Source organism: Pleurodeles waltl, chromosome 1_2 (genome assembly GCF_031143425.1).
Source record: "Pleurodeles waltl isolate 20211129_DDA chromosome 1_2, aPleWal1.hap1.20221129, whole genome shotgun sequence".
Classification (NCBI taxonomy): Eukaryota; Metazoa; Chordata; class Amphibia; order Caudata; family Salamandridae; genus Pleurodeles; species Pleurodeles waltl.
In genome coordinates, this window is record NC_090437.1 from 84,528,237 (window position 1) to 84,555,550 (window position 27,314).

The 27,314-nt window shown below is 43.3% G+C and overlaps 1 protein-coding gene across 1 annotated transcript in view; it reads right to left on the bottom strand.

Annotated features, from left to right (window-relative positions):
* Positions 1 to 27,314, bottom strand: part of DGKQ (diacylglycerol kinase theta) — an 848,589-nt gene that overhangs the window by 248,569 nt on the left and 572,706 nt on the right. Inside the window, exon 7 of the mRNA XM_069236577.1 lies at positions 24,637 to 24,708. Coding sequence (XP_069092678.1) covers positions 24,637 to 24,708 — 72 coding nt within the window. The remainder of the gene's footprint in view (positions 1 to 24,636; positions 24,709 to 27,314) is intronic.

Genomic DNA, 27,314 nt, shown 5'->3' on the forward strand with positions numbered 1-27,314 from the left:
TGCTGCTGAAGCGAAAGAGGGAACGGGGCAGCTGGAGTGAGAGTGAGTGGTGACCAAACCTGCACGGGCTGCCGTCACTTGGACAGATGGCCAGATAAGATGCAAGCAGATGCGAGCAGATAGCAAGGAAGCGCAACCATAACACTGCAACGGATTCTTCAAAATAACCGCCCCGCAGCCAAACGCAGCCAAACGTTGTGAAACTTACAAAACCGGTGGTTCTGTGGACACAGCAGGATGTCTGCAAGTGGCTGAAAAAACACTGTCCAAACCATTATCAAATCCACAGTGAATCTTTCAAGCAGCACGACATAACTGGTCACAGGGCTGCCGGCTCAGACCGTCGCTGTTGTAGGCTGCCTGCTAAAACACGCTGGGAGGACTACAATACCCAGAATCCTCTGGGTTTTCCTGTGTGCCAAGTGGCGTGAAAGTGTTGTTACGCCCCCCGGGCCCTTAAATTGCAACAAGGTACACCGCACCGCACCGCGGGACGCGCGCGGGCGGCGCCGGGCTGCGCCGGGCTAAGCCCGGGCAAAGGGTGGGCCCTCTGTGGCCCTCAGAGGCCTGAAGAGACTGGACTGGGCACGGGACTCTGCCTAAACTGTAAATTAGCTGTATTACATCTTGATTACGCGGTTTTGTGTTTTGTATTGCTGAATTATAGCTGGTGGTACTTACTGCAACCAACCTACGATGGCTAACTGTAATAACTCCGCCAAAAATTTAGGGGCTACTATGCTTGATAACTACCTGGTTAAGGTGGTTAAAAAGATTAATAGCGATCGCAGAGTCTCCCTAGGGAAAGGAGGTTCCCCCGTTCAGACATACCCTAGTTCCTCCCCACATATAGTGTCTACTTTTGAGGATCTGGGCGCCAACACCGATAAGGATATGATACTAACTGAGGCACAGATACATTCTAATCCCTTAGACTCAACGGGTATAATTGGCGAGAGCCCACCTAGCCCCGTGGTTATGGCAGAGACTCCCCCCCCAACCAGCAAGAGCAGTTAGGGCTTGTAGAAAGTCGTTGGGCAAAAGAGGAGTGGAGAAGGTCAGCAATTCTCGAAAGCCCCTCGAAGCAAAAACCCATACTATTAAAACAAAAGGATTAGACCGGGGATCTGATAAGCCAGTGGGTTGCTGTCATAACAGGCAGTATATAGAAAATATACTGGCAACAGTAGAGGATAAGTTAGCGACAAAAATGGCTGAAATTTTTAGCACATTATTGCTGAAAATTGAAGTACTTACCCAAGAGGTTCATAGTCTGAGGGTACAAGCAACATCGACACCAGCAGATGTACTAACGGTACCTCTAGATTTACCATCTGGAAATTGTGTTGAGTAGGCAATACCCGCGGGCAGCAGTTTAAGACATAAAGCCCCATGTAACGAAACAAGTTTGGAGGTGGAGCCCACTATACCTAGGGAACCCGAAGTGATTCGAGGGTCCCTAGAGGGTAGGCCTCAACCAACTCGAGTCCATAAGGAAGCAAGAGAGCACAACAATAACTATAATGTTAGGATTGATCTCCCACCGGAGGCCGCTCCATTTGTATGTATATTGTCAGGAGTCCCAGAACTTAGTTCAGGTAAAAAAGAAGGTTACAATGACTTAAAAAATAAAGTAGCCTTCTGGCTTACTAAGAATAGACCCCTCCCCCCTACCATTGATGGTAACATTTTAAATGTGAGAAGGGTGGGTTGGCTTGGCCACATGATCAAAGATATCCCAGGTGATCTGGTAATAGTTAATTTCAGGAGTACTAATGTGGTCCCATTTTTGAGAGGCTGGTGCCCGCAACTTGCAGATGGACCAATAGTCACGTGGGAATTACCAGATTTTTATCCTACGGTGTATCCAGAGGTGAAGGTGCCTTCCCAGATTAACAAAAATGTCATTAACCCTCCCAGGGGTTGGTTCGCACCAGAAAGCATTGAACCCTTGATTACTGCCGGGAGATATGGGCCGTTATCCTGCCTAGATGAGAATGATTGACTCATCGGTAGAGAAGAAATAGTTAATTTAACTTTATTGAAATCCCCTCACATAGAAGATATAAGTTGGAAGGCCATTGCCACAGACCAAAGTAATAATCCTGACACTACCCCTGTTGGTACATTGTCTGCATTACCCAATTTTAGTACGGACTCACCCTCTGCTTTAGCTGAGCCTGTTGATATGTTATCAAGGTATATATCCTGGAATATAGCCGGTCTGGAGTCCAGCCAGTGTATTCCTGATTGGAGGGACTTCATAGATCAGGGCGATATAATTGCATTCCAGGAAACATGGGCTATCACACCGATATTTCGGGTGGGGTATCTGAACTTTAGCAAGCCAGCAATTAGAGGCCAGAAAGGGCGTTCTGTTGGAGGTCTTACAATTTGGGTCCGCCAAAGTGCGGGTGTAAGAGTTGAAGAAGTGACAATTGATAGTCCAGACATAATTGCCTTAAAGATAAAGTCCAACCAAGGTACAAACATCCTGTTGGTTAATATTTATGTCAGGTGCCTCCAGGGAGGAAGGGTTTCTCCGACCCTCCTCCTGTTGGATGACATTCTATCAGGAACAACGACCGATGGCCACAAGATTGTGATGGAGGATTTTAATACTTGTTTTGAGCCTTTGGGTATTGAGGATGGCCCGCTCACCGAGGATGAGGATCTACCCTGGGGTATTCCCCAACTCGAGATACCTCCAATTGCTAAGTGGTCGAGCTCAGCCACCTATATCAAGGGGCTATGCCTGGATGTGAGTCTAAGAGCTGTTAATGGAAGGGTCAAGTCAGATAGGAAGGGCAGGCATACGTTCAACAACGGCAGACACAGTAGTCGTATCGACTATATTTTGGTCGATGTGAGGCAGTGGTTTGCAGTTGTTGATATGCTAGTTACGGAACGCCCAGAGAGCGACCATGACCCGCTGGTTTTGACCTTAAGGGATTCCAGCTTTCAGAGGTCTGAGGGCAGTGGTCCTAATATAACAGAAAAAGAGGTCATTGTGAGCAATGATATGCGCAGGGTACGTTGGCCCAAAATAGCTGTGGACGCTGGGGCCCGCAGGGCGATAAGAACCTTAGTGTCTAGTTCTGTGGAGCTTTTAAACAAGTGTGGCTCACAGGACGAGATTAACAGCGAACTTATACGTACCCATTTTGACTTGTTTCAGGAACTTAAAAAGTTGTTCATCAAATTTATCCCTAAACAACCTAGGACCAAGAAATACTCATCCACTACCTGGTTTGATAAAGAGTGTAGCAAGACAAAAAGAGTTCTCTTTGAGGCTATTAAAAACAAAAATCATAGCCAGATTAGATCTTGTAGAAAACTCTATAATGAGGCAAAACGCAAAGCAAAACAAAAGTGGGACGAGGAACGCTGGCTTATGCTGTCAGAAGCCTGTGATAAACGCAATATGGAACAGTTTTGGTACCTCATAAAATGGGGTATCTCGCAGAACGCCCCCTATAGCCCAGCATCTGTCTCTAATCATCAGTGGGTAACATTTTTTGAGGATCAGTTTAAGTGTCATACAGTAGAAGTGACTATACCCTACTGTCTTGAGCCTGTCGAGCCGTTAATATTCTCAGTTACTGAAGTTATCAATTGCCTGCAAAACATTCCCAAAGGGAGGGCCCCTGGCCCAGATGGTATTCCAGCTGACATTTTTTTGGAAGACCAGGACCTGTGGGTACCTTATATACTCCACCTGGTGAATGCAGTTGCAGCAGGCGCTAAAATTCCTGACTCATGGTATGGGGCAGAAATCCTTCCCATATACAAGAAAGGCGATCGCTCAGTACCCTCAAATTACGGGCCTATCAGCCTTATTGATGCGATCCAAAAAATCATAGCGCGCCTCATTTTAGGGAGGATACAGGAATGGATAACAGACTCAGATATTTTGACTCCGTTGCAGGCGGGTTTTAGACCTCATGTAAGCACCCTTGATTAGACCTCATGTAAGCACCCTTGATCAAGCCTTTCGTTTTGCCCTTTTATATTGGAAAACTGTTTTTTTGGGTAAGGGCAAGTTGTATGCAGCTTTTGTGGATCTAAGATCTGCATTCGACTTGGTCCCTAGGACTAAATTATGGGATTGCATACTGGAACAGGGAATGCCCAGGGCTCTAGTGCGACTCTTAATGAATCTTCATGCATACACCTATGCCCAAGTCCGCTGGGGTAAGCCTGGCGAGGTTACGGACAGGTTCCATGTTTTGAAAGGTGTTAGACAAGGATGTGTCTTGGCTCCCACTTTGTTTTTCCTGTTTATTAACGGGGTTACCAAATATTTTGCAACACATCCCACGGATGCTCCCCAGATAGCGGGAATGAAAGTACCATTGCTCATGTTGGCGGATGATACCTTGTTATTATCAAAGACAAGGCAAGGGCTCCAGCAGGCCCTACTCAGATTTGAGTTATTTTGTGACGAGCATGAGCTAGAAGTAAATGTTTCTAAAACAAAATTCATGGTACTAAGAGGTCGAACACAAACTGTGGCAAGGGTTAAAATGGGTGGTGCTATTCTGGAGCAAACTAATGAATTTACATATCTGGGTGCGCATTTTAGTGATAATTTTAGTTGGAAACCCCAGATTGATATCCAAGCACTTAAACATGTTCAACTAGGCGGTGCCCTTCTTAAGGAATATAAAAGATCATTTACCCGCCCGATGTCCCCACTTATGGAAATCTATGGGTCAAAATTTCTACCCTCAGTCTTGTATGGGGCAGAGCTTTGGGGTTATAGCAATCTGGACCGACTGATGCTGGCCCAAAACAGATTTACAAGAGGGGTGGTTGGTCTTCCGAGGTCATCCCCACGTATTCCGCTCCTTTATGACCTTGGGCTCCAACCGGTGGAAGATCAAGCCAGATTTCGGCCCTTGGCCTTCTGGCGGAGGTTGTGGTCTACCCCAGAGCTGTTATTATATGCGAAAGCATGCCTCGAGGTAAGGGACACCCTAGGATCCGATAAGATTGGTTGGTTTAAGGGTGTTAGAACCACCCTTTGTGCCATGGGTCTAGGTGCCCTTTGGCACAACCCAGACTCAGCTACTTTTCCTTCAAAAAAAGAGCTGAAACAACTATATTGGGAATGGGTGGTAGGCATAAGACACTCATCCCTTATAGGTAGTTCCCTTACAACAACATTTGTACACGTGAAAGATGTCTCTGCAATTGAAAAGTACTGGGATGTTATTACAAAACCTATGGACCGCAAATTATATCACCAAGTTAGAGTGGGCTCAATACCTTTAAGGTGTTTAACCTCAACCTGGGGCACTGGAGGCCCAGATAAATGCCCATTGTGTACTGAAATGCGGGAAAATGTGAGCCATTTGTTTTTTGTCTGTCCATTATATGCTGCCCCAAGGAAGAAGTGGTTGGTACCCCTATGCAAAAGTCTGGGCACACAATCGGCCGAGACTGCTTGTAGGATCCTTAAAACTGATCTTTCACCTACTATAGCAATAGGGGTGGCCAAATTCCTGGGGTGGGCATGGATAATTCGTTCTGAACTACTAAAACACCTACATGTTTTAGATAAGTAAACTATCTTGAACTTTAGAACTGAGTTTTTAAAGTAATGTACTTCTTTTTTTAATATGTTAAAATATTTAACAAATGAAGCATTAGATAGATTTAATACGTTCTTAGTAGCTTTTATAAAATATTGTATTTATTATTCTAATCGTTAGCACTGATAATTTTACAAGTATTATGACGTGTAGCATGTCTTTTATGATGAAATATCGAATAAAGACTTCATTGACTTGGATGTAGGGCCCAATCCCAAACGTGCATTTCTGATTAAGAGTTACCGTCATCTGTAACGAAATGGCGAAAGCATATGCTGAAATGCAGGTGATACGAGCTACACCTCAAGATTTATAGAGACAATTCAGAAGCCACTTGGACGAGCAAACAAAGGAAAGCAGTATCACAGATACTCCTAGAGCCAAACTGGGCCCTCTTTGACATAACCTACATAGCGTAAAGTTACTTATATTTATAAATAAATTCCAAGTTGTTTAGGAGAATTGACAGCTCTATATTTTGGATACAGGACCCATGGTAATTTCCCAGAGGATTGTTTATTTATGATCTGATACTGATGTTAATACTGGGCTACTTGTATGATAAACTGCCAAGCATTGTTTTATCGTGACTCGATGTTAATATAGATTCAAGACCAAAAAAGTTAACCAATGTCTCCATATACGTTTACATGTTTGATGAATAATCAATAATAACAAATAAAAAACGATTTTAAAAGGTACCGCAATCAGGGCCGGACTGGGAACCCAAAGCAGCCATTGCAATTCTGTCAGATCAGCGCCCCTCCCCCCTCAGAGGGCATGGGGGGGACATGGGGTGTGTGCAAGTTTGAACCACTGCCGCTTATTTTACTGGAGGCTGATATTGAAGCAAAAACCGGCACCCAGTAACAAAACTGCCACCATCGCTCAAAACATCCCCCAACCTCCCTACAGCTAGTCCGGTCCTGACTCCACTGCCCTATGTCCTCTGAGTTCTCCTCTCGCCTGCCTCTCCAAGATATGAGGCCTGAACAAGGAAATTCGAGAAGCAGAGACTGTGGGTGAGGCCAAGTGAAAACAAGCATTTGCAATGCAATGGGTATCGCGTTTGCTCGTGTTAGAGCTGATAGCGTTGTAAACTCCTAACCTGACTTTTCACTGGTAACGAAACCTATTGGCAAAAGTGCATTTATGTACTAACAGGAAAAAGCGCAATTAACTGTGTAACAGGGTCGCTATTATGTAAAGCGCTCGACTTCTGCCAAGCGAGATCGCGCTGGGAAAATAGAAAAAAAGTAGTCCACGAGTCGGACAGAAAACAGCGAGCCTTGCATGTTTTCTCTACTTGGTCGATGCGCTCGAGGAGGGCTATCTACCGGAAAAGGCATGACGTATGCATGCCTTCCACTAATGAAATGAAGCAGATTCTAACAGGCAAGTCCACAAGCCAATGACAGACACTGACGTGACGTGGACAGGGCTCCGAGCCCTTTTTAATTACTAAAGCGTCTCGCTTAGCGAAACGCATGCGCAAGCGCATGGGACGCTGGCTCGACCCTAAAAAGCATATTAGCAGAGCTGAAGGATGGTAGGGGCCTGACTTCAGCCTCCTTTCACAAATACTGCTGTATATATTCGATTTTTTATATTTAGAGCTGTGGTCCTCCATGTGACAGCAAATGCCAAGTACATACAACCGTAGTTGTGAAAGGCAGTGAAATATCAGAGTTGTAGGGAGATGAAAACCCACTGTCCTTCCCTGAAGGCTTTTGTTTTCCCATTTATAACATTCTCATGGGTCAGAATGTTCTAACAGTGTGCCACAACCGCTATACTGGTGACTAAAGTTTTGTATTTTTGGGACATGCCTTCGTCTTCAGCTCTGACCTACAATGCTCAGCGGGCCTTCCATGGACAGTACATCAGACTACAAGGCTATGTCAGAAACCAAGGGCACAAAATGCTTTCGGCTTAAGACTGAAGGGGCAAATCATGACATATGGCCACTTACCAGCTATGCTTCAATTTAGTGATGAAAGCGAGAGGAATTCAGTTAAAACTAATGTTCACAAAATAGAGTGCCAAACTGTGTCTGACAGGTGCATTCCTATTGCGTGACTCCCTCACACTTTAAATACCTTACTCATGCAATTTACGAATTTTAAGCCTACGCTTTTACTACCTCTTCCGATTTTGGAAGGAGCAAGTGTGGGATGTCCCTACATTAGTTTTAAAGTGGGAATCGTCTATTTTTGCCTTACAATCAGGGCACAATTTCAACCTGCAAGTGAGGATGGGAGAATTCTACTTAATAGTTTACATTACAGTGAATGCATACAGTTTTCAATAAATGAAAAGTTAAATCAATTTTGCAGGCCAAAGATAAATATCGCCCAAAGACATCGAACAATCAGTTTAGACAAGGGCTCACTCTATGAAGTCACAATAACCTGGTGAGATTAAAAAACTAGCTTTTTAACCCCACCTAATCTTCTCTCAACCAGATACACCTTGCAATCTCAGGGATTACCTCAGGTGGTGAACTAAATGGAAAGACACCATAGGAAACGAAGGTCAACCATTCTCAAGACAACTAATACAAGCAGGTAACACGTGCTATCCGCAGACTCCGATGCCAACCACAGGCCACATGCCCTTCCATCCCTCTTTCCATGACTTAACACATGCTCCCATTCTGGCACACATGCTGTGACCAGGATGCCCTCTCCGCTCAGTTCAGCCCTTTCTCTGTCATTTCATCTTTTTATCTCTTGCTTCCCTACCACAACACCATTCATTATCTTCCTCTGTCATTGCATACTTCTCTCCTGCCTCCAGCTGTGCTTTTCACTCTTGCTCCCCAGTTTCCTTCTTTGTCTCTTAATAATAGCTTGCCTCTATCTTCTCTGCCTTCAAAGCGATGCAAGCAACATGCGTTACTTGTAACTGGAACTGACTGTTTTCTGATTATTTCGCTTCCTGATAAATGGGAGGGAAAAGAGGAAAAGTACATAAAACTGGTATTTTCATTGTGAACTTTCAAATTATTTTCAAACAGTTAATTCCCATAGAATACCTTTACACTGTAGAACTTCAAATATGAATTGTATTACTAACATGGGATGTTATATGAACTATAGCAAAGGTATAATTATTAAAAACGTAATTTACCCGTCATACGCTTTACGCAAAAGCAGCTAACAACTGCAAATGTTATCACATCTGGAGCCCTAGCAGTATGGCGAATGACGAAGGGAAGCTTGCAGGTGAGTGGGTCCAAACTTTCTAGGGCAGGTGAGTTGACAGCTACACCTACCTCGGAATTCAGTTCAGAATAATGACATGAGTCTAACGTGGAGCCCATGGATTTGTGGTGGGTTATCTAAATCTATGGAGCAGTAATAATCTGCAAGGAACCATCATTAGTGAGTTATAAGAAGTAATCTAATAAGGAACATTAATCAAGACAGGTATTATTCACAGAGGAGTACTCTTCAGTCTTAAATGATCCAGCAGGGAGCATCCAAAATTGCTAACAAAACTCTAAAAATCCATAAAAAAGAGGTGCAACACATGTCAATATTCACCCTGCTGAAGGAATGATGATGATGATTCTGATAACTTAAATACTGGACCAGAAAACACTTCAGATGGATAAACCTTCCTTTAACCATTACATTAGCATAGTTTGAGTTAGAGGCAACAGTAAACATATCGAAGACTAGGTAAGAGAGTTGCACATATCTACAACAGAGGCATTCATCATGAAGGGCTTTAGAGTGGCCTTGTCAAGAACTGAATGAGCCCTACTGGCTTATGGTGTCAAGCGCTTAAGGTTTAGTCATTCAAGTTTTTTAAAAAAGATTTCACTGTATAAAATGGTGGATTAGGGCTGCACACGGGTGCATGGTTTTTAGAATTCCATGATATTGCTTCAATTACTACAAATCGATGGACGTTAGCTTTTAGTTCCTCACCCTCAGTACTTTAACATATTTTTCATCTGAGTGTAAGGATCTTGGAAGAGTATAGTTCATCACTAGCGTTTTGTGTAACGAGTGACATATGTGATATAAGATTTTGTGCCTTCCTAACAAAGGCTTTAATCAGAAAACGTTTCTGTGTGCAAATCAGAACTGCATTTGAAAAAATTAACAAATGACTCAGGTGTAATATTATGAAGTACTTAGTCCTAAGCATGTGAACGTTATGCATTTTAGAAATGTTGCACACGTCATGATTGGAAATATATGCACACAGGTGATATGTATCACTGGAGCATTTTCATCCATCGCAGGAATCAATGCCCTTCAAGTTGTTGAATATTTGCACACTGAGACGGGGTGTGGTAGAACCATTAACACAATTTCAATACAAACCTAATTAAGTTACACACCGTGACCAATGTGGCCACAGGAGGAAAAGTGCATTCAGAAAAAGAGTCAAGGGATTTATTACAAACTCAAGCTCAGAGTCATGTAGACAATGGCCAACCAGATTATAAAGATATAAAATCACCAAGGTTTGCCTAAGGCAACAAAATGGGTTCAGGCGAACTAAGATTAACAAACCTAAGTGTTCAAGAAGAGTAATATATATCATTAAAAAGAAATATCTGTGACACAGAAATGAAGCGTTGGTAAGGTTTAGCAAACATCAGTCAAATCAAATCTAATAAGCTTTATTCGACAGGTGATGTCATAAAGGCATACATACATAATACAAAAGTAATACATTAACCACAGACAAAACATTAAAAGAGCATTTAAGACTCAAGTAGAATATGTGGTGATAGGACCATATAAAACTGTAAAACAGAGTTTTGTAGTTAAAAGCTATTCTAAAGATATACAAAAGATATACTCTGTTCAAAATAAAATCATAAAAGCACAAAACCAAACAGTAAAAAAATTATAAAAATAACCCAACAGGTCTTATACGTCTATAGATATAGAATTTACTTCTTGGTCATAAATAAAATGTATTCGTTTCCTGTATCTAAGAATAGCCCATAAATATTTAGACATGATGTTACAAATGTAAATGGTTGGCACAGACTGTAAGAACACCTAAGCTGGTCCACACTGAATCAAGTTCAGGGATCTCAATAATGGCAGCAGAAATATCTTTCTTGGCGAATTATATAATGAACAAAATAGAAATGTATGGAAAGTACTTTGCTAAGTAGCCACGTCGCACGGGCATTTAGCCATGGGCCTCGACCAGTCGTTTATGGTTGGAAAACTCACCAAGTGATGGAAAAAAGTCTAGCCTAAACCTGGTTAGAAAAAATCTATGCTGTTCATTGCTCTCCTCCTTTAGGTATAGTTGCATGCTAGGTGAGGTTAAGATCAACTGTTTTTTAAGAACACTTGACTTAAGCAATTCAGCAGATAGCTTAGTTCTTCTGAATGTGACAAGCAGTCTTTTTTCAGGCTTTTTCATGTGACAGCTCGTAGTGTTTCTGGTTTATAGTAATAATCTGGATGTCCTAGATCACTCAAAGTTTTTTGCGTATCCCAACCATTGTACTCTTCCTACATGAGAGGACCTAAGACGGTCCCCTATAATCTCTTGATTCAGCTTGGTGTACTCAGAAGTCCATATCTTGTCCCATAACAGAATCGGTTGGGTTTTAACTAGGTTTGAAATGAGCAGGCCCCTAACTTCGAGTGGCATACATATTATGGACTATTCTGTGGGAGGCAAAGAAGATACTTCAAAAAGGCATTCTCTATCAGCTGCAGGGAGCCATGATTTCCATGCCCCCAAAAGCCTGCCCCATACATGGGTGTTGACATACATTTGGCCTTATACACAGTTAGTATCTCTCTAGGGGGTTTCTTGACAACCTTACAAGCAAAGTTGCGCAAGGCTGAAACAGTTTTCTGAAAGTGTAGCCCTCTGGTTCGAATTGCCATCCGCCATGTCCCTTTTCCATCGAACATGATCCCCAGGTAGAAAACGGATGTAACGTAATCAATTCTAGTCTCTTTTATCATGAGGCTGTGGGTTTTCGGTAACACTTTCTCACACCTCATAGCAAACGTCTTGCTTTTATTAACTAATAGCCCCAGTTCCTCCATATAGGACACAAAGCATGTTAGTAGCTGTTGCAGTGCAAGGGGGGTTCTTGTCATAAGAACAGCATCATCAGCATATAAAAGGGCAGGAACAGGCCGGGACCCTATTTGGAGAAGTTTGTTACAATTAGCAGATAATACACTACCCAAACAATTGATGTATAAGGAAAAGAGAAAGGGTGCCAAAACACAACCCTGCCTTACACCCCTCTCATGATAAAAGGCTGGGTACATTCGCCCATTAGACCATATCGCACTCTGGCGCTGCACCCATGATATGTTTCCTTGAGAAACTGTATGATCGGTTGGTGCATCCCCATGTTCCCCATGATTGCCCACAATTTATTATGAATTACTCAGTCAAAGGCAGCAGTTAAATCGACAAAGAACAAGTTTGATCTCTCTTGTTTGATAGTGGTGTATTTCTCGATCAGCATGCTGAGGTTCAAACTCTGTTCAATGGTTCCTACTCCCTCCCGGAACCCGTACTGTAGGGGTGATAAGACATTCTTCTCTTGGGCCCATTCTTGCAGTGTGTTCAAGATAACGTGACCTACCACTTTTAGCACTGAATCTAGGGGCGGGTTTGGACGGTAATAAGTGGGGCTGTGTCTATCTCCCTTTTTAAAAATTGGGACAATAATAGATTTCCTCCAAGACTTCAGTAGGCCAACTTGACAACATGCATTCAGGACTTGAGTAAGCAGTGGCCCCCATAGGGTCGTGTTGGCTTTAAACAGATCTAGAGGGATGAAGTCTGGACCCGGCGCCTTGCCGGTTTTACTTGCATTTAGGGCAACAGTGACCTCATCCAAGGTAAATGCAAGCATGATAGAGTAAATAACAGGGACAAAAGAGTCGCTATCGATCGCATCGTCTTCTGTCAGCCTTAGCCTGTTGGTAGGATTAGATGAAATGGCAGAGAAGTAAGTAATCCAGTCTCCTTCGCTAATAGCCATTTCAAGGCATGGTCTGGTGTCAGGCTGGAGAGAGGACAAATTAATTACCCGCCAAAAGGCTGCAGGGTCCTTAATAGTGCTCGCTTCATGCAATTTGTCCCATAGTTCTTTTTTTCTTATTGGTTTCCTCTGCATTAAAACATACTTAAAGTTTTTCCTAGCAGCCCTGACTTCATTTACGCAGCGCAGTCATTTGTGTAGGGCTAATTTCAGCATGCTATGGGCCTTAGTACAAGGTTCATCAAACCACCCTCTCCTGTTGTTCCTACCTGTAATCACTAGTCCCTCCTTGATGTCCCCAGCAATCTTTGGAAAACTCCCAATGACATCCATCTGATCAGAACCCAGGTCTAAACAACTTTCGAAAGCCTGCGTACATCCCCAGATCAACTTTTTTAGAAACTCATGGGGATCAATCTTTGACCAGCGCAGGGTATACCCGTTAAGCCTGTTAATGTCCATGACACCCACCGTGCAATAGTTGGGGAGCGGCGCTTGGGATAAAAAATCCCTTGATGCCACATCCAGATCTATGCTCAGAGGGTAGTGGTCGCTGCATTCAATTGTGTGTGTGTGATAAAATTTCCAACCCTTACAGCGTGTCTATTTGTGACCAATATGTAATCTATCAATGAGTGTTTCCCATGGCTATTAAATATAGTTGCAAATGGGATTGGAGGGTGGTAAATCTCGTTACAGAGTGCAAGGTCAGTGCTAAATATAAGTTCAATCAATTGCTCCCCGCAGATGGAGTGTGTATAGTGTGAGTACCCAGCATTCCTCCTTTAACTTAAACTGCAAATCTTCTCTGAGCCCCTACTGCAAACTTCAGTATTAAAATCCCCCCCCCCCATAGAAATACCAAATCCTGGAATTTCCTATTCCTGAGAGCTTCAACATCCCTGTTTAGTAGAGTTAGGGCAGTTTTTATCTCAGCTTTCGGGATGTTATTATAAAAGTTGATTAATGCTAACACGCATGTTGCTGATGTTTCAACGACAATGAGCTGATGGTAGGGTTGCCATGCCAGCATAGTTATACTAGATGCCCTCAGGGTGTTTAATACGTAGGTACAGATTCCCCCCCACCCTTTGCTCTCCCTGAATTGGATGGTTCCACTGGAGTATGACAGGTTCTAAAACCATTTAGGTGGATTGGGTTTACTGCCCATGTTTCTTGTACACACACTACAGTAAACTATTAACAAAGTCACACCAGTCTGCTAGTACCACCTTAGACAGTAAGCCTGCCACATTCCAGAATGCTATCCTTGTCTTCCCCCCAGAAATGGTATTTTCACAATTGACCAATTGATCCTGGGTAGGTAGATGGGATCTGTCCAAGAGGAGGGGGAGGGTGTTTTTAAAGTCAGCAGTAGGAGAAGCAGTCAAACCAGGGGTAGTTATATTATTATATTGTTGGGGAGGGATGGTAAATCGGCGGGGATTTCAGGTGGTACACCGAGTCAGTCATTCTCATCTAGGGTAGAAGAAATACCTGCTGGGTGGTTGGTGAACCCAGCCCTGTCACGCGGAAGGAGTCTGGAATACTAAAACTGGATGTGAGAGTATCCTGGTGTGCTTGTCCTTGCATCTAAGGCCACCAAATTATCAACCATGCTCCTAATCCTTAAGTGTCAGCTCAATTGTGTCAAGACAGGTGCCCGGATCTGGACCTTCTAACTGCATCAATTATGTCCTCACGTTTTATGTAATAACAGCCCCTCACATGGCGGATCCAGTGGATTGCCTTATTTCTAACACATTCTCCCTCTTCCCTATGGGCTGATAGGTGTCATTTAGGGATGTTAACTATTAGGACAGTGTTGTTAGAATTAGACCGATTAGCAGCAGACTGTCCAGCACGATTTGGAACATTGTCTTTCATTGGTCTAGGAAATTGGTGGTGAAGTCTTGGTTTGTCGCCCATGTTTTGACTATTGTATGTGGCAGCCTGGCAACGGTTCTTAGTCCCACCGCCTACTGAAGGATAGCCAGCACGGGGCACCAGATTGGCAGCAGCGGTGGGAGGAGCGCAATTGCACATCTTATTACCAATGTTCAAGGGAAGTTTGGTCAAAAATGCTGAGAGACCTGGAGGATTGAGTGTGGAGCTACTGTTGTGATCCCTGATGGACTGCCCATCTGCTGTAAAAATTTTGACCATTGTAATTAAAGTACTAACCATGAGTTTAAGCTCAGACACCTCGTTCTTTAGATCTTTTATGCATGAGATTTACTGAGCATTAGGCAGGTCTGGGCTTATGTCTGTGTTCCTGTGTCTGGCATCCCACCCATCAATACATTTAGGTCTGGATCATCATGTGATATGTCATTTATGGGACTGAAGCGATTGGTGTAATGAAGGGCCTCGCTTCAAGTAGGTGAGTGCTCATTCGCTGGTGGTGATGGCATGTGAATAATAGCATTTTTCACTTCTCCCTGCCCTGTAGGAGCTAGAGCCTGTGACCCACATTTTTTTAACATCTCTGGGATTTTCCTGTGGCCCTCCCTTGACCTTACTGGGGAACACTCACTCCGAATACCAGTAGAGGCTCTATCCGGGGAGGAAGTCATAATATCCTTACATTCAACTAGGAGATTGTCTATCCTATCCATTACGCAGTTACTTGCTGCATGCTTCTGCCGTTTATTTTTTCCTGTGTGCCACCCCAGCCCCGCCCTCAGTCGCTTTCCTTTTACCTATCACAATTGTTTTCACCAGAGGCTGAACCCTTAAAGATAAAGTAAGTCAATAAAGCCGCCCCCAGAGGCTATGACAATACAGACACTCTTGCAAAGGTACTTAATAGTAGATGTTAGGAGGGTGGCGCAGGGCAGCCTCCTTCGGGCTTCGACGGGCGTGGATGGGCCTGCCCTTGGCCCGGGCTTTGCCCAGACGTGCCAGCGCACGTCCCGTGCTGCGATGCGGCCCCTGGCGCTTTATAGTGCTCGTTGGTGTGGCCAAGTGGGAGCAGGTGCTGTAGAAAATGACTGCCTCCTGGGGCCACAAAGCAGTCTGGAATTTGTAGTCCCTCTAGGAATGGTTAGCGCGTCCTGTGCTGCGGTGTGCCCCCTCGCGCTTTATAGCGCTTATTGGTCTGGTCAACGCTTACTGGTCTGGTCAAGTGGGAGCAGGTGCTGTAGAAAATGGTCACCTCCTGGGGCCACAAAGCAGTCTGGGATATGTAGTTCCTCTATGAATGGTTAGCGCGTCCCGCGCTGCAGTGTGCTCCCTTGCGCATTATAGCGCTCGTTGGTCGGGTCAGGTGGGAGCAGGTGCTGTAGAAAATGGCCTCCTCCTGGGACCACAAAGCATTCTGGCATATGTAGTCCCTCTAGAAATGGTTAGCGCGTCCCATGCTGCGGTGTGCTCCCTCGCGCTTTATAGCATTCGTTGGTCTGGTCAAGTGGGAGAAGGTGCTGTAGAAAATGGACGTCTCCTGGAGCCATAAAGCGGTCTGGGAAATGTAGCCCCTTTAGGAACGGTTAGCACATCCCGCGCTGCGGTGTGTCCCCTCGCGCTTCATTGCGCTCGTTGGTCCGGTCAAGCGGGAGCAGGTGCTGTTGTAGTGAATCCTAGTTTGTTTTAATAGGATAACAGGAGTTAGCTTAGCCTTTGGCTTGCAGACTTGTGCCCCCGTCACCTAGTGACTTTTAACCTACTTAGCTTGCTCTGTCTTAGCCCATTTATTTAATTAATTCTTCTAAGATGGCTGCCTTGTTTATAGTTAGGCCATTTGTTTAGCTTTATGTTATCAGTGCCACCGCGCTAAGGCATCAAATCAAGCAACAAAGACAAACAAACTGTAGGTGTTCACATTAGGTACTTTCCTCTTCACGCTTTTGAGGGAATTGTTTATATTAATTACCATCCCAAGCATGCTGTGTTATCTATTGTTTGGGAACAACCTACGTCCGAGGTCCAAGTAGATCTGTATACATACATCACACTTTAGACAGATAATCAGAGGGATTCCAACCAGATACCATTGTTGCTATCGGTGCTGCACGTCGCCTTGACGCTGACCCGGACTTCGTTTTTTCTCCGGAGTCTGAGCTCAAGACCGCATTCCAAGGTAACAGGGGTTGGGGGCTCCTTCCAGGGACATGGCATTGGCAGATTAGGTTTAACATACCCAGCTCTCCTCTATTTAGAAGGTTAGGCCTATCATGATAGGGTACTAGGACATATTATACACTCTGTCTTTTTATGTTACTGCAAGATGGTGGGGGTCTTAATAATCATGACTCTTGTCTTTACAATTCTATTTCTTGCACTGTTCATTATCCTAATCATTGCAGCCCATGACTTTTACCATAGATTGCAGACTGTGTTAAATAAAAACCTTTAAAACCTAACTGCATCTTCGTTATTGCCTGTGTTTGTTTGAGACACGATGTATCTGTGAGAAAGAGGTAATCTCCGTTTAACCACGACACTCCCTGAGATGTCATACTTCTGAGTCCATGTGTAAAGGCTGAAACAAATCACCGTTAACTGTTTGGGTTCTTGGTGAGGTACTGCTAGTGAGCCAGAAGGGTTGGGACTACAGTTACAACTTGTTGTATGATAGGCACAGTCGCCTACAAACATAAGTACTGTCATCCTTGAACCAGCAGTCTTGCCCAGAGCAAGAGTCCAAATACGACATGGCGCCACCAACAATGGTGTTTAGGCACTAATTCATGGACACCCCGATTATCACTGTCTCCCAGACAACAGGTACCCTAAGTACCATTATACGGAGACGTCCGTGGTCTTTGGGAAAATCCTCCTCAGCTGAACAGGGAACACCTAATTAGGCCGTAGGTTGGTTGAGCTCGAACTCTTAAAAAGGACTTTTCTCCCCACTTGGTGTTCCATCTCTTCACCCATTTTTATAATATGGCTAAAGCCATAGACATTCCTGAGAGTGCTAGACAAGAATTAACACTACACCTAGTAGCACATGGGATTACAGAAGAGAGTGGGTAAGTCACTTTCATAGTAGAAGCTAATTAAGCTTATCAAACAGAAACATTTTATTGTTGGGTCACCTTTCCAGAGGAAGACCGCAGAACACTTACATTTCACACATATACAATTTCTAATGTACCACATCGGTACCAAGCATACCAGTATCATGAAATACTGCTCACTTATCAGGAGCATCAGAACTGGTTTGAAGGCACCCTACCACACGTAATACAACATGTGAGATTATGTCCCTTGAGTAATGACGGACCTACGTGGCTTATGTTTGCCACATACTTCACCCAGGAATACAAAATTTGCAAGCAGAAGATCTGCGAAACTTATATAATGAAATAGTAACATTATATAGACGGCTTGTTCAGTTCGCAATGCTGACTTTGAATACAACACCAGCGCATCTAGCATCACCAGCACCTGATGGATACCAATTGGCTACTGGGACTAATCCACAAACAGTACATACTTTTATGGGTAAAGTACCCACAGAGCGGGAGAAAATACCCAGAAAACAAATCAGCTGGAAGCTGTGTTTCCCCATACGGGACCACAGGAGAAACAGAGTTCTCACAATGTGCTTGCCCTTTGGGATGGTTCCCTCAGTAGATGACTGTGCCACAAGGGAGACAGGCTTCGCTGCAATATATACTACCACACATGGTACCCCGACATTTGCCAACTTACCGGAAGTGTTAAAACAAATACAGAATGAGCATGGGGCAGCACCTGCCCTAGATTTGGGGATGAAATTAAAGTGTAATTTCGATGCAGTATCCTCAAATATACTTATGAACACTAAAGGGGAAGTGGTAGCACTGGCTATTCGCCCGCATCTCCGAGAAACTCCACATTTGGAACAAGAGATACAGCTATCAAAAGGTATTTCTGATACCTATACTAGTATAGGACGGGATAGTCTGAGAGCCAAGCCAAAGAAGCTGGAAGTACAAACTACTGCCCCTAAGGAAGGTACAAAACAGACACAAGGTGGTTCGAAAAAGCGCTGGGAAAAGCCAAGACAATTTAAAGACCGACCGAAGCAGACATCAGACTCTCCTCATCCGGAGAACTCCAAAAGGAGATTTACTCTCAGAAATAGGGAGAATATTAGAACTCCTGATAGATATACTGATTCACGTCCCTCTCGTTACTTTCAGGACGCTCCGGATAGGCGTAGCGAGCGAGGGGATCGTCCTGACTGACATCCTGAATACGTGAAACAAAAGAAAGACTCACCACAGTCTACAGTCAAAAAAGAAGAGAAGACTTCACAACAAAAGCCACAGTTTAAAAAGAAAAAGGTGGCAGCACTGACAGTCAAAAATGCCAATACACTTGAGAACATTGCTGAAGAACAAGACGTGGCCAGTGACACTGCTCAACAGCGCAGCAGAGGCCACGATATGTCGCCAGAGTCTGAAAGATCATCTGGATGCAACAGCAACTAGCGATTTTATTGCAGTTGAAACAGCGGACGGGCGCGTACTCCCACCTGATAGACTTTATGATCTAAAGGTCCAAATTGAGGGAGATGTGGAACGTACCATCGGTGTGATCTTTTGGGACGAACTTATTTGTGACATCCTATTGGCCGAAAGAGATTGGCCGCCCGAACACATTCGTAAGCTCCCACATGGGGAAAGTCATTCTGCCTTCTTTCTCTAATCTTGTTCATGAGGTGGAAAAAGAAGTCTACGCTATCAGATGGGCTCTAGCGCAGGCACCTGGATTATACTGCAATCATGAAAGTTGGGACAGGGATTCTCTGTGTCATGTAATACCTATCAGGTCTACACCCCAGCCTCAGACACAATATCCAGTTAAACACGAGCCTTAAGCTCCAGTGAGGGAGTTCCTCACTCGGCTAGAATATCAGGGGGTAGTTGAGCCCTGCACCTCTGCAATGAGTAACCCATTATTCACGGTTGCGAAGCCAGACCATTCTTATAGAATAGTCTTGGATTACAGACATTTAAACAGCCATACACATACATATGCTATACAAAATTCACATAGCACAGCACTGATAAACAATATAGTGAGCAAAAAATATAAAACAACGCTGGATATCTCCAATGGGTTCTTCTGCCAGAATTTAGCGGAAGAAAGTCAGGACCTGAGTGCATTCTCATTTGGCTCACAAAAACGCTTTTGCAGTTTACCCCCACTATAAGAATAGCCCAGGGCTACTCTCAGCTCGAGTAACATCAATGTTACATGACATCGATCCTGAGGCGTTATCCTATGTGGACGACATTTATCTCACAGACGACAACCTGAACATTCATCTTGTAAGGGTCGACCAAATCATTTTGGGGTTTGCAGAAGTAGGTTATAAATTCAACTTTAAGAAAAGTTGGTTTGCCTTTCTCAGTGTATTGTTCCCGGGATACAAGCTATTGAACGAAGGAAAGAGCCTGGCCCGCACTTCCTAGAGAAGTGTGCACAACTGCACCCACCAAACACTCTAAATAAACTACAGTCTTTATTTGGTTTCTTCAATTTTGGCAGAACATACATGCATTCCAGACTATGCACAACGTATCAAGCCACTATACGACTTAATACGTCCAGATTGTTATAGCAGACACTGGACAGCTGAACACATACGCATCCTTAGGGAATTGCAACAGGACATGCTGGAGGCTAAACACTTGCACACACGTGACAATAAAACAAATTTGGTCATCAGAATAATTGCTGGTGCCATTAGGTTTACTTATGTCACCTTCAATGAGGATGACACAATGCCCATAGCATATAAATCACATTTATACTCAAATGCATAGCAACGTTTTGCACACACAGAAAAAATTCTAACTGCAGTTCAGATGGCTGTCATAAAAGAGAGGCCACTTGCCCAAGGGAAACGCATCATTGTCGTGACGCCGGTACCAGCCTTAGAGGACGTCACCAAAGCGAGCGTTCCTAACGCTAAAGCATTACATCCACGCTGGATTTAGTGGGCGACTTCTCTGACCGCTACTGATGTTGATTACATTTTTTATCCGAAACTCCAGACACAAGAATGTCTCCAATACGAACAGGAGTGCCCCGTTCCTCTACATCTTTTGCCTATAGACAACTAGCTGTAGGTACCAAACATCAATACGCAGCCACTTGCGCAGCCGTGAGTGGAGTGATGAAGGATGGAGTTTTCCACCCTCATATCTACACGCAGACCCTAGGGGACTGCACAGCTCAGTTAGCCGAAGTCAAAGTCCTTATTTTAGCGCTAGAAAAAATAGAGACAGGAAGACTGACTTTGATAGTCTGTGATTCATATTACTGTGTTCAGTCTTACAATGATTATCTTAATCATAGGAAACTGAACGGGTTTAGAGATTCTAAACGGAACACCATAAAACACAAGACATTGTGGGGGAGAGTGGCTGATCTTAATGATAAGCTACTGTGCGTCCATGTAGTACATACATTGGACCACCAACGTGTAGGAGTACACGTTATCAGCAATACTTTGGCTGACGAAGCAGCCAAATCCGCAGTAGCTACGGCTTCTGTGGCTGCAGTGACTCGTTCCCATACGAGATTGGATAATGAAATAGTAACTGCCATGAAAGCTTCGGCTGAAGGCAAGTCTCTCCCAAAACGGTACCCTACAAAATATTCATACCACATCAGTGCACAGAATGTTGCTTATGCAACACTTCCTGGGGTTGGAGATCAAGCAATCCCCAACCAAGACCAGAGATTAGATCTAGTAAAAGCAGCGAATGAGGGTGTCGCTTCTGCTCATGCTGGTATTTCGGCCACAGTAACACTCTTACAGAAAAGACTCTGGTGGCCAGGTCTATACAAACAGACAAAGCAATACGTCTTTGTTGTGACATTTGCCAGCAAATAAAGGGCTCCAATATCAAACGCCCACCACAGACATCCCTTGTAGTGTCCAGCAGGCCATTACAATGTGTATACCTGGACTATTGTGGTCAACTCCAACCTGATGGTGCATACAAATATATCCTGGTCGCTGTAGATTCTTGTTCTAGATTCCTGTGGGTATGGCCGCAGCGGTCGGCTGACACTCGAACTGTTATAAAAGATTTGCTTATCTTTATCGGTACATATGCGGTTGCAGCATTCCATTCGGACCAGGGGCCTGCATTTGCCTCTAGGGCATTCAGGGACACCATGGGGACTATGGGTGTTGAACTCCATTACTCCTCGCCATACCAACCCGAGGGAAATTCGGTTGTGGAGAGGCGGAACCGTGATCTACAGCAGTCCTTAACAGCTAGAGTATTAGGTTCTGGCTGCAGCTGACTTCATCACCTATACGAGCTCCAGAAAGCACTGAAAAATCTGCAAAGACGGTCCCTGGGGGGACGAACTCCCTAGGAGATTCTCTTTGGGATACCTATGTATGTCCCAGATCTTGATGGTTCTGGTATGGTGGCAGCAGAAACACCTTTTGACATGAATTAATGTATCACTGTCTTACAGGAGCTTCAGCAATTTCGAGATGATAAATCATCCACCAGTGCTGCCACCTTAGAAATAAGGAATATACCAACAACTTTCACTGGCTGGATTCCTAAAGTTGGGGATCTGGTTCGTGAAAATATTGCTGTGAAGAAGGAATTCGGTCCATCCTACAGAGCACCGGTCTCAGTCCTGGGAATACAAGGTACCAGAACCTTTTATCTTGCCACCGTTGCCTGGTTCCCGAGGAAACAGATTTGTTTCAATCGACAACACTAAACTACACCATGTGGCCGATCCTGCACAGTAGACCCAGAGGTCTCTTAGGTAGTTCCCGATCCCCTCTCACTACCCAACAAGACATACCTATTCAGAATAGAGCGAACAACACTACTGTGGACTATGCAACAATGCCCAACAATGCTATAAATTCCTCCTCGACCATGGGGAGGGCGGAAAATTGCTCTTGCTGGGTCCTGTTACCACTTCATTCACGACACCTGTTCAAGAGTTGGCCGTCTTAAACACCAATACAATACAGACTGAATGCACTATCTATTATGAGCCTGCATGTGAAGTGGACCCATCTACAAGTACTGCACTTGCTCCTGTCTTTGCACAGACTGGCTCTGGTTACTTCATCGACATTGATGACTTTTCTTCAGACTCATCCACTCCAGTGATTGAAAATGTTTCAAAGACACGCAAGCTATATCAATGGCTCAAAAATAATTATTTAATATACACCTGGAACTATTTATGGTTCTGCCTAATGTTTTCTACCTTATTTCTATGGATTGGTTTCGTGACTGTTTTCTTCTTGCTTATAAGAAGGTTTGGACAATAATCTGATGTAAAATAATGAATGACTGCTCAGAAGGGACCCCAGTGCCCAGAGGCAAAATAAGATGGAGATCCAAGAACATAAAAATAAAAAGAGCATCAGGGAGTCCACGCGAGAAAGGCAGATCCCTATGTGGACTATGGAAGGAACTAAATTTTGCTAAATGTTTCCAAAGTTTGACAATATCCTGGTCCCTTCCTAGTGGAGAGGGAGGCTCCTGTCTCCCGCCACTCCCATCTAAGACATCAAATGTGTTGCCTATCAGAAACTCTGTTGCATGATAAATATTTCCTATTGGGAATCATGAGAATGCACAGAATGTTGGTGGCTTCTGCATTTTAACACAGAGCACACAAATTGTTAACAATGCATAGAGAGGCAAACAATGGGCTGTGCTGTTTTACATACACATGCCATCTTCATCGGTTGTTAGAAAATTCATTGTTATGCACAAATCTCATTTATTTGTCCCTCCCCCGATGAGTATCAATATTCTGTCATTTCTGTTTACCGTTTTTAGCAGTTACTTTAACCTCCCAGACACAGTCCAATAGCTCATTCTCTTCTTACCCGATTCAATGCGAACTTACTTGTATTTATTTTTCATTTAAGTTATTGCATGTTCCTCTCTGCAATACTAGTAGCGGCTTCGAGAAAAGAAACAACCCTGATTTCACAAAGCGGTCTCTATTTGGAAGGCGCGTTGCAGTGAATATGAATATTTCCTTTCTGATCACATAAACACTTTCTGAACAGCTGCGTTCAGAATGTGTTACAACCGGGCCACCATGAATCGTTTGGTACAGTGTGAGGCTCATTCCCGAGCAGCAGTTTAAAAACAAACGTTTTGGGCGTTAGTGGAAAATATTTCAAAACAAAAGTTTTTTGCCACAAAGTTCTTTGATGCGCCACCCAAAACTAAACTATGCACGGAAGTGCTAAAATGTAAATGTCTTTCAGTAACTAATGAAGTGCCAAAATGACTGAGTACTTTATGGTTTCATAAAAATGGCATTTTGAATCCCATGTGGGGGCAGAACATGGTCACGTACGGCCCAAAGTCGTGCCGGTTATGCAGCACGATAAAGGAAGACATCATCCATGTGGTCTGTATATGTCCAGATTGAAAGAACATGTGTATTTTTTTAGTGAAAATTATTTGAAACGAAAGGGGCATCAGAACCCGTAAAACCGCCATAACTAAAGGCCTCAATCCCCCTGACCCTCAGTTTTGTTGTAAATTGATTTAAATTCCTGGTTTTATTTAAATGAAGCTCCTAACACTGAAAATAATTTCATCTGGGGATCTTGAACTAATTTTAAGTTTAAATGTTTATAGAGTCACTAGAACCATAGTATAAAAAAGACTATTAAATTTGTTAGTGGACTAGACATCACAAATTATTTGGTGGGCAATTTTATCTGGCTCTTGAAAATGTCATATTATTGTTGTTGACGATTGCTAATTTTGATAACAGCTGTGTATGAAGAACTGGTTAAAAATGTACATACAAGTTTATGAAATTACTAGCAAGTGGGCACAATATTTTATTAAGATATGTGCTTTTTTGTGCATGAGGAACAGTGTGCAATTTTTGTAATGGTTTTTATTAACTTATAACAATACATTGAACAGTTTGTGAAGTGGAAGCAGTCACGTAAGCAACAGCAAAGGCCTCCACTGTACCGCATTAGGTAACACAAGTAAACAGATGCCTGATTTCCAGGGCCTGCTTTAAGCCTGCACTTCACATTGTTACAAACATTGCACTTACTTGAATCAGTTGAAGTCTGTGTCTCTTTTGCAGATCCCTGGGACAAGCCATCAACATCATCGTCGTCTTCAGCTGAAATAGAAATGAACTGATTAAAAAACAAGCATTTACAATGCAATGGGTCTCGCATTTGCTCGAGTTAGAGCTATTAGCGTTGTAAACTCCTAACGACTTCTCTTGCCACATAAATTGAAAATGAAAATGATACAGTTTCACATAAGCAAGCCAATTCAAAGCGCCACGGCATCAGCGTGAGGCAGCACACAAAAAGAAAAAGAAGTTTGCTCGCAGTCAAACATATCGGCAAAAGTGCAATTAGCCATGAAACAGGGGCGATGTCCAAGGCGGGAACTAAACCGCCCCAAGGAGGGACAAACATAAAGCATTTATCAACCAAAATAGAGGATTTCTGAAGGGCAAGCCCATGAACAAGTGATAGTGATGGGCGTGTGGTGAGTGTGGTTAAAATCCCAGATACATACCAACACATGGGGGAAAGTAGAGCTTGCGTGCTGCTATGCTCGGCTTAAAAACGGACAGCAGATGGGAAGCATAGTCCTCTTTCAATAATTTAACACCTAGCTAAAGGGTGGATTTTGTACCAGATTTGCTGCAATTTTCTCTCAATATAACCATCAGCAACACTCTTATTGGAACTTATTTCCAGAAAGTGTAGTGTCTGTTTTATATTTGTTGCAGATGCCATATATTCAGCGGAAGTGTAACACTTCTGCTACATGATGGCCTTTTTTTAAGTTGCTGTGCCCTTCGGTATTATACTCAAAATTATTATCTGGATCATTGTTCACCTTTAAATGAGATGCTGTGGGGTTCAGGGAGGCTTTGGCCAAAGTAGGCATTGCATGGGCAACACCTCAAACAGCTGCCAACAAGCAGCATTCGTCCAATTATTAGAACATTCGTGGCTCAGAAATAATGCACCCGTAAATAAACATTTGCATCTAAGACAAGGACATAAATGTGCAGGTATTAACAAGCACTGTGAACAACTTTTACCACATGGAAATGTACTTCTATACCTATGTCAACGTCTGGAAGGAAAAGTGAGGCACCACACTTCACCCATTCTTTTAGATGGTCATGAAGACAGGAATTATTCACACAGCCAGATATACATTTAAGGGAGAAAATAAACAATCTATGGCAAAACCAAGAGATCGGACATCAGTTGGCAGCCAAAAGGTTGATTCGCTTTGTCATGGTTTTGGTAAAACATTATTATTGGCGGAGCTTCAGGACTCTTAAAAAATAAACTAAAAAAATGATGAAAGAAAACATTTATTTAGTCTCAAAAAGCACACACTGCCGTAGAAGAGACTGCCACCAAAATGAATTGGTTTGTGTGTAGAGGTGCTCCTTATGAAAGGGCGGACTGTTGTTACTCACAAGTCAGTCAATGGCTGAAGTGGGCGAACCCACTGCCCCATGCTTTCTGCTGCAGTGGGCTGAAGAAATATGTGAATGACACAACAGACCAATGGATGAAGAGAGCTCACTAAAAGTCCCTAAAAGTTAATAAACTATGCATATAATGTTAGTAACATCGAAAGCTCTTGGTCAACGACAGACATAAAAATATATATACTAATGACCATTCACATTACCCTACGCTGGACCATTTTCTTTTCTCTGGATTAAGCAGGTTTAGAATATTGCTCACAGGCGGTCATCAGAAGGGTTCTGAAAAATTGCCTCTAAAGCATTGAGCATTTCACCGCTTTTTAAAATCCCCTTTCGGGTACGCGCTTTCAATGTACAAAAATCGACACAGCGTATACATACAGCAAAGGTTGTTTGTAAAAACAGGTCATTATCTTTTTAAACGGCACTTCGCTTTGGAGTTATGACGCCAAACTCACATTAACAAGACGCAAATACATGTTCATAGTGAGGATGGAACATGCTCCTACATCTTAACCACTGGAATAATAAGCACGTGCCTGGACACATCCTCGATGTGGTTTTGAAGTGCCCGGGCATGTCCTAATCATACCCTCTCTTGCAAAGATCTCACACCGATGTGATTTGAATTCACTGAGACATGTATTTTCTATATAGGCTAACTACTGTTTATTCCACATTTGTGCGGATCACATTTAATTTGTGCATGTTTAATTAGCATTTATTGAAGCATTTAACATAAGTGCATGCTCACATCAATCAAAAGCAACATTTTTTTAACAAACCGATATACCAAAAGTTAAAATACTTTAGTAAATAAAGTTAGAGCTACGCCAGAAACGTTCTTGTTCTAATCTTCTCACATAAAATGGCCGTGTATTCCATTAACCAGTGCTTTAAATGGAAATATATAAGTGCAGTTACTCTCTTTAGTACCTGTTTGTTCCTGAGAAGTGCTGGTACTCATCCATTGTAATGTATTGCAACAGTGCTGAGAAGTGCAGGTACTCTCCCCTTCAAATGAAAGAAGTGCAGGTACTCAGTACCGGAGAGTACCTGCCCATTGGAAGCACTGCCATTACCATGCATCAGCAAGTGGAAATGAAGGCGTTGCACCAAGGCTACTTCTTACTGAGGACCAGGACTCTCTCCAGGTGCACCTAAGAGCACTCCCAGGAAACCCTGGGTTTATTTCTCACAGCGCAGTTAGTCAATCAGTTAAAATATGCTGGCTCAGCCTGGGTGCGCTTCCTTAT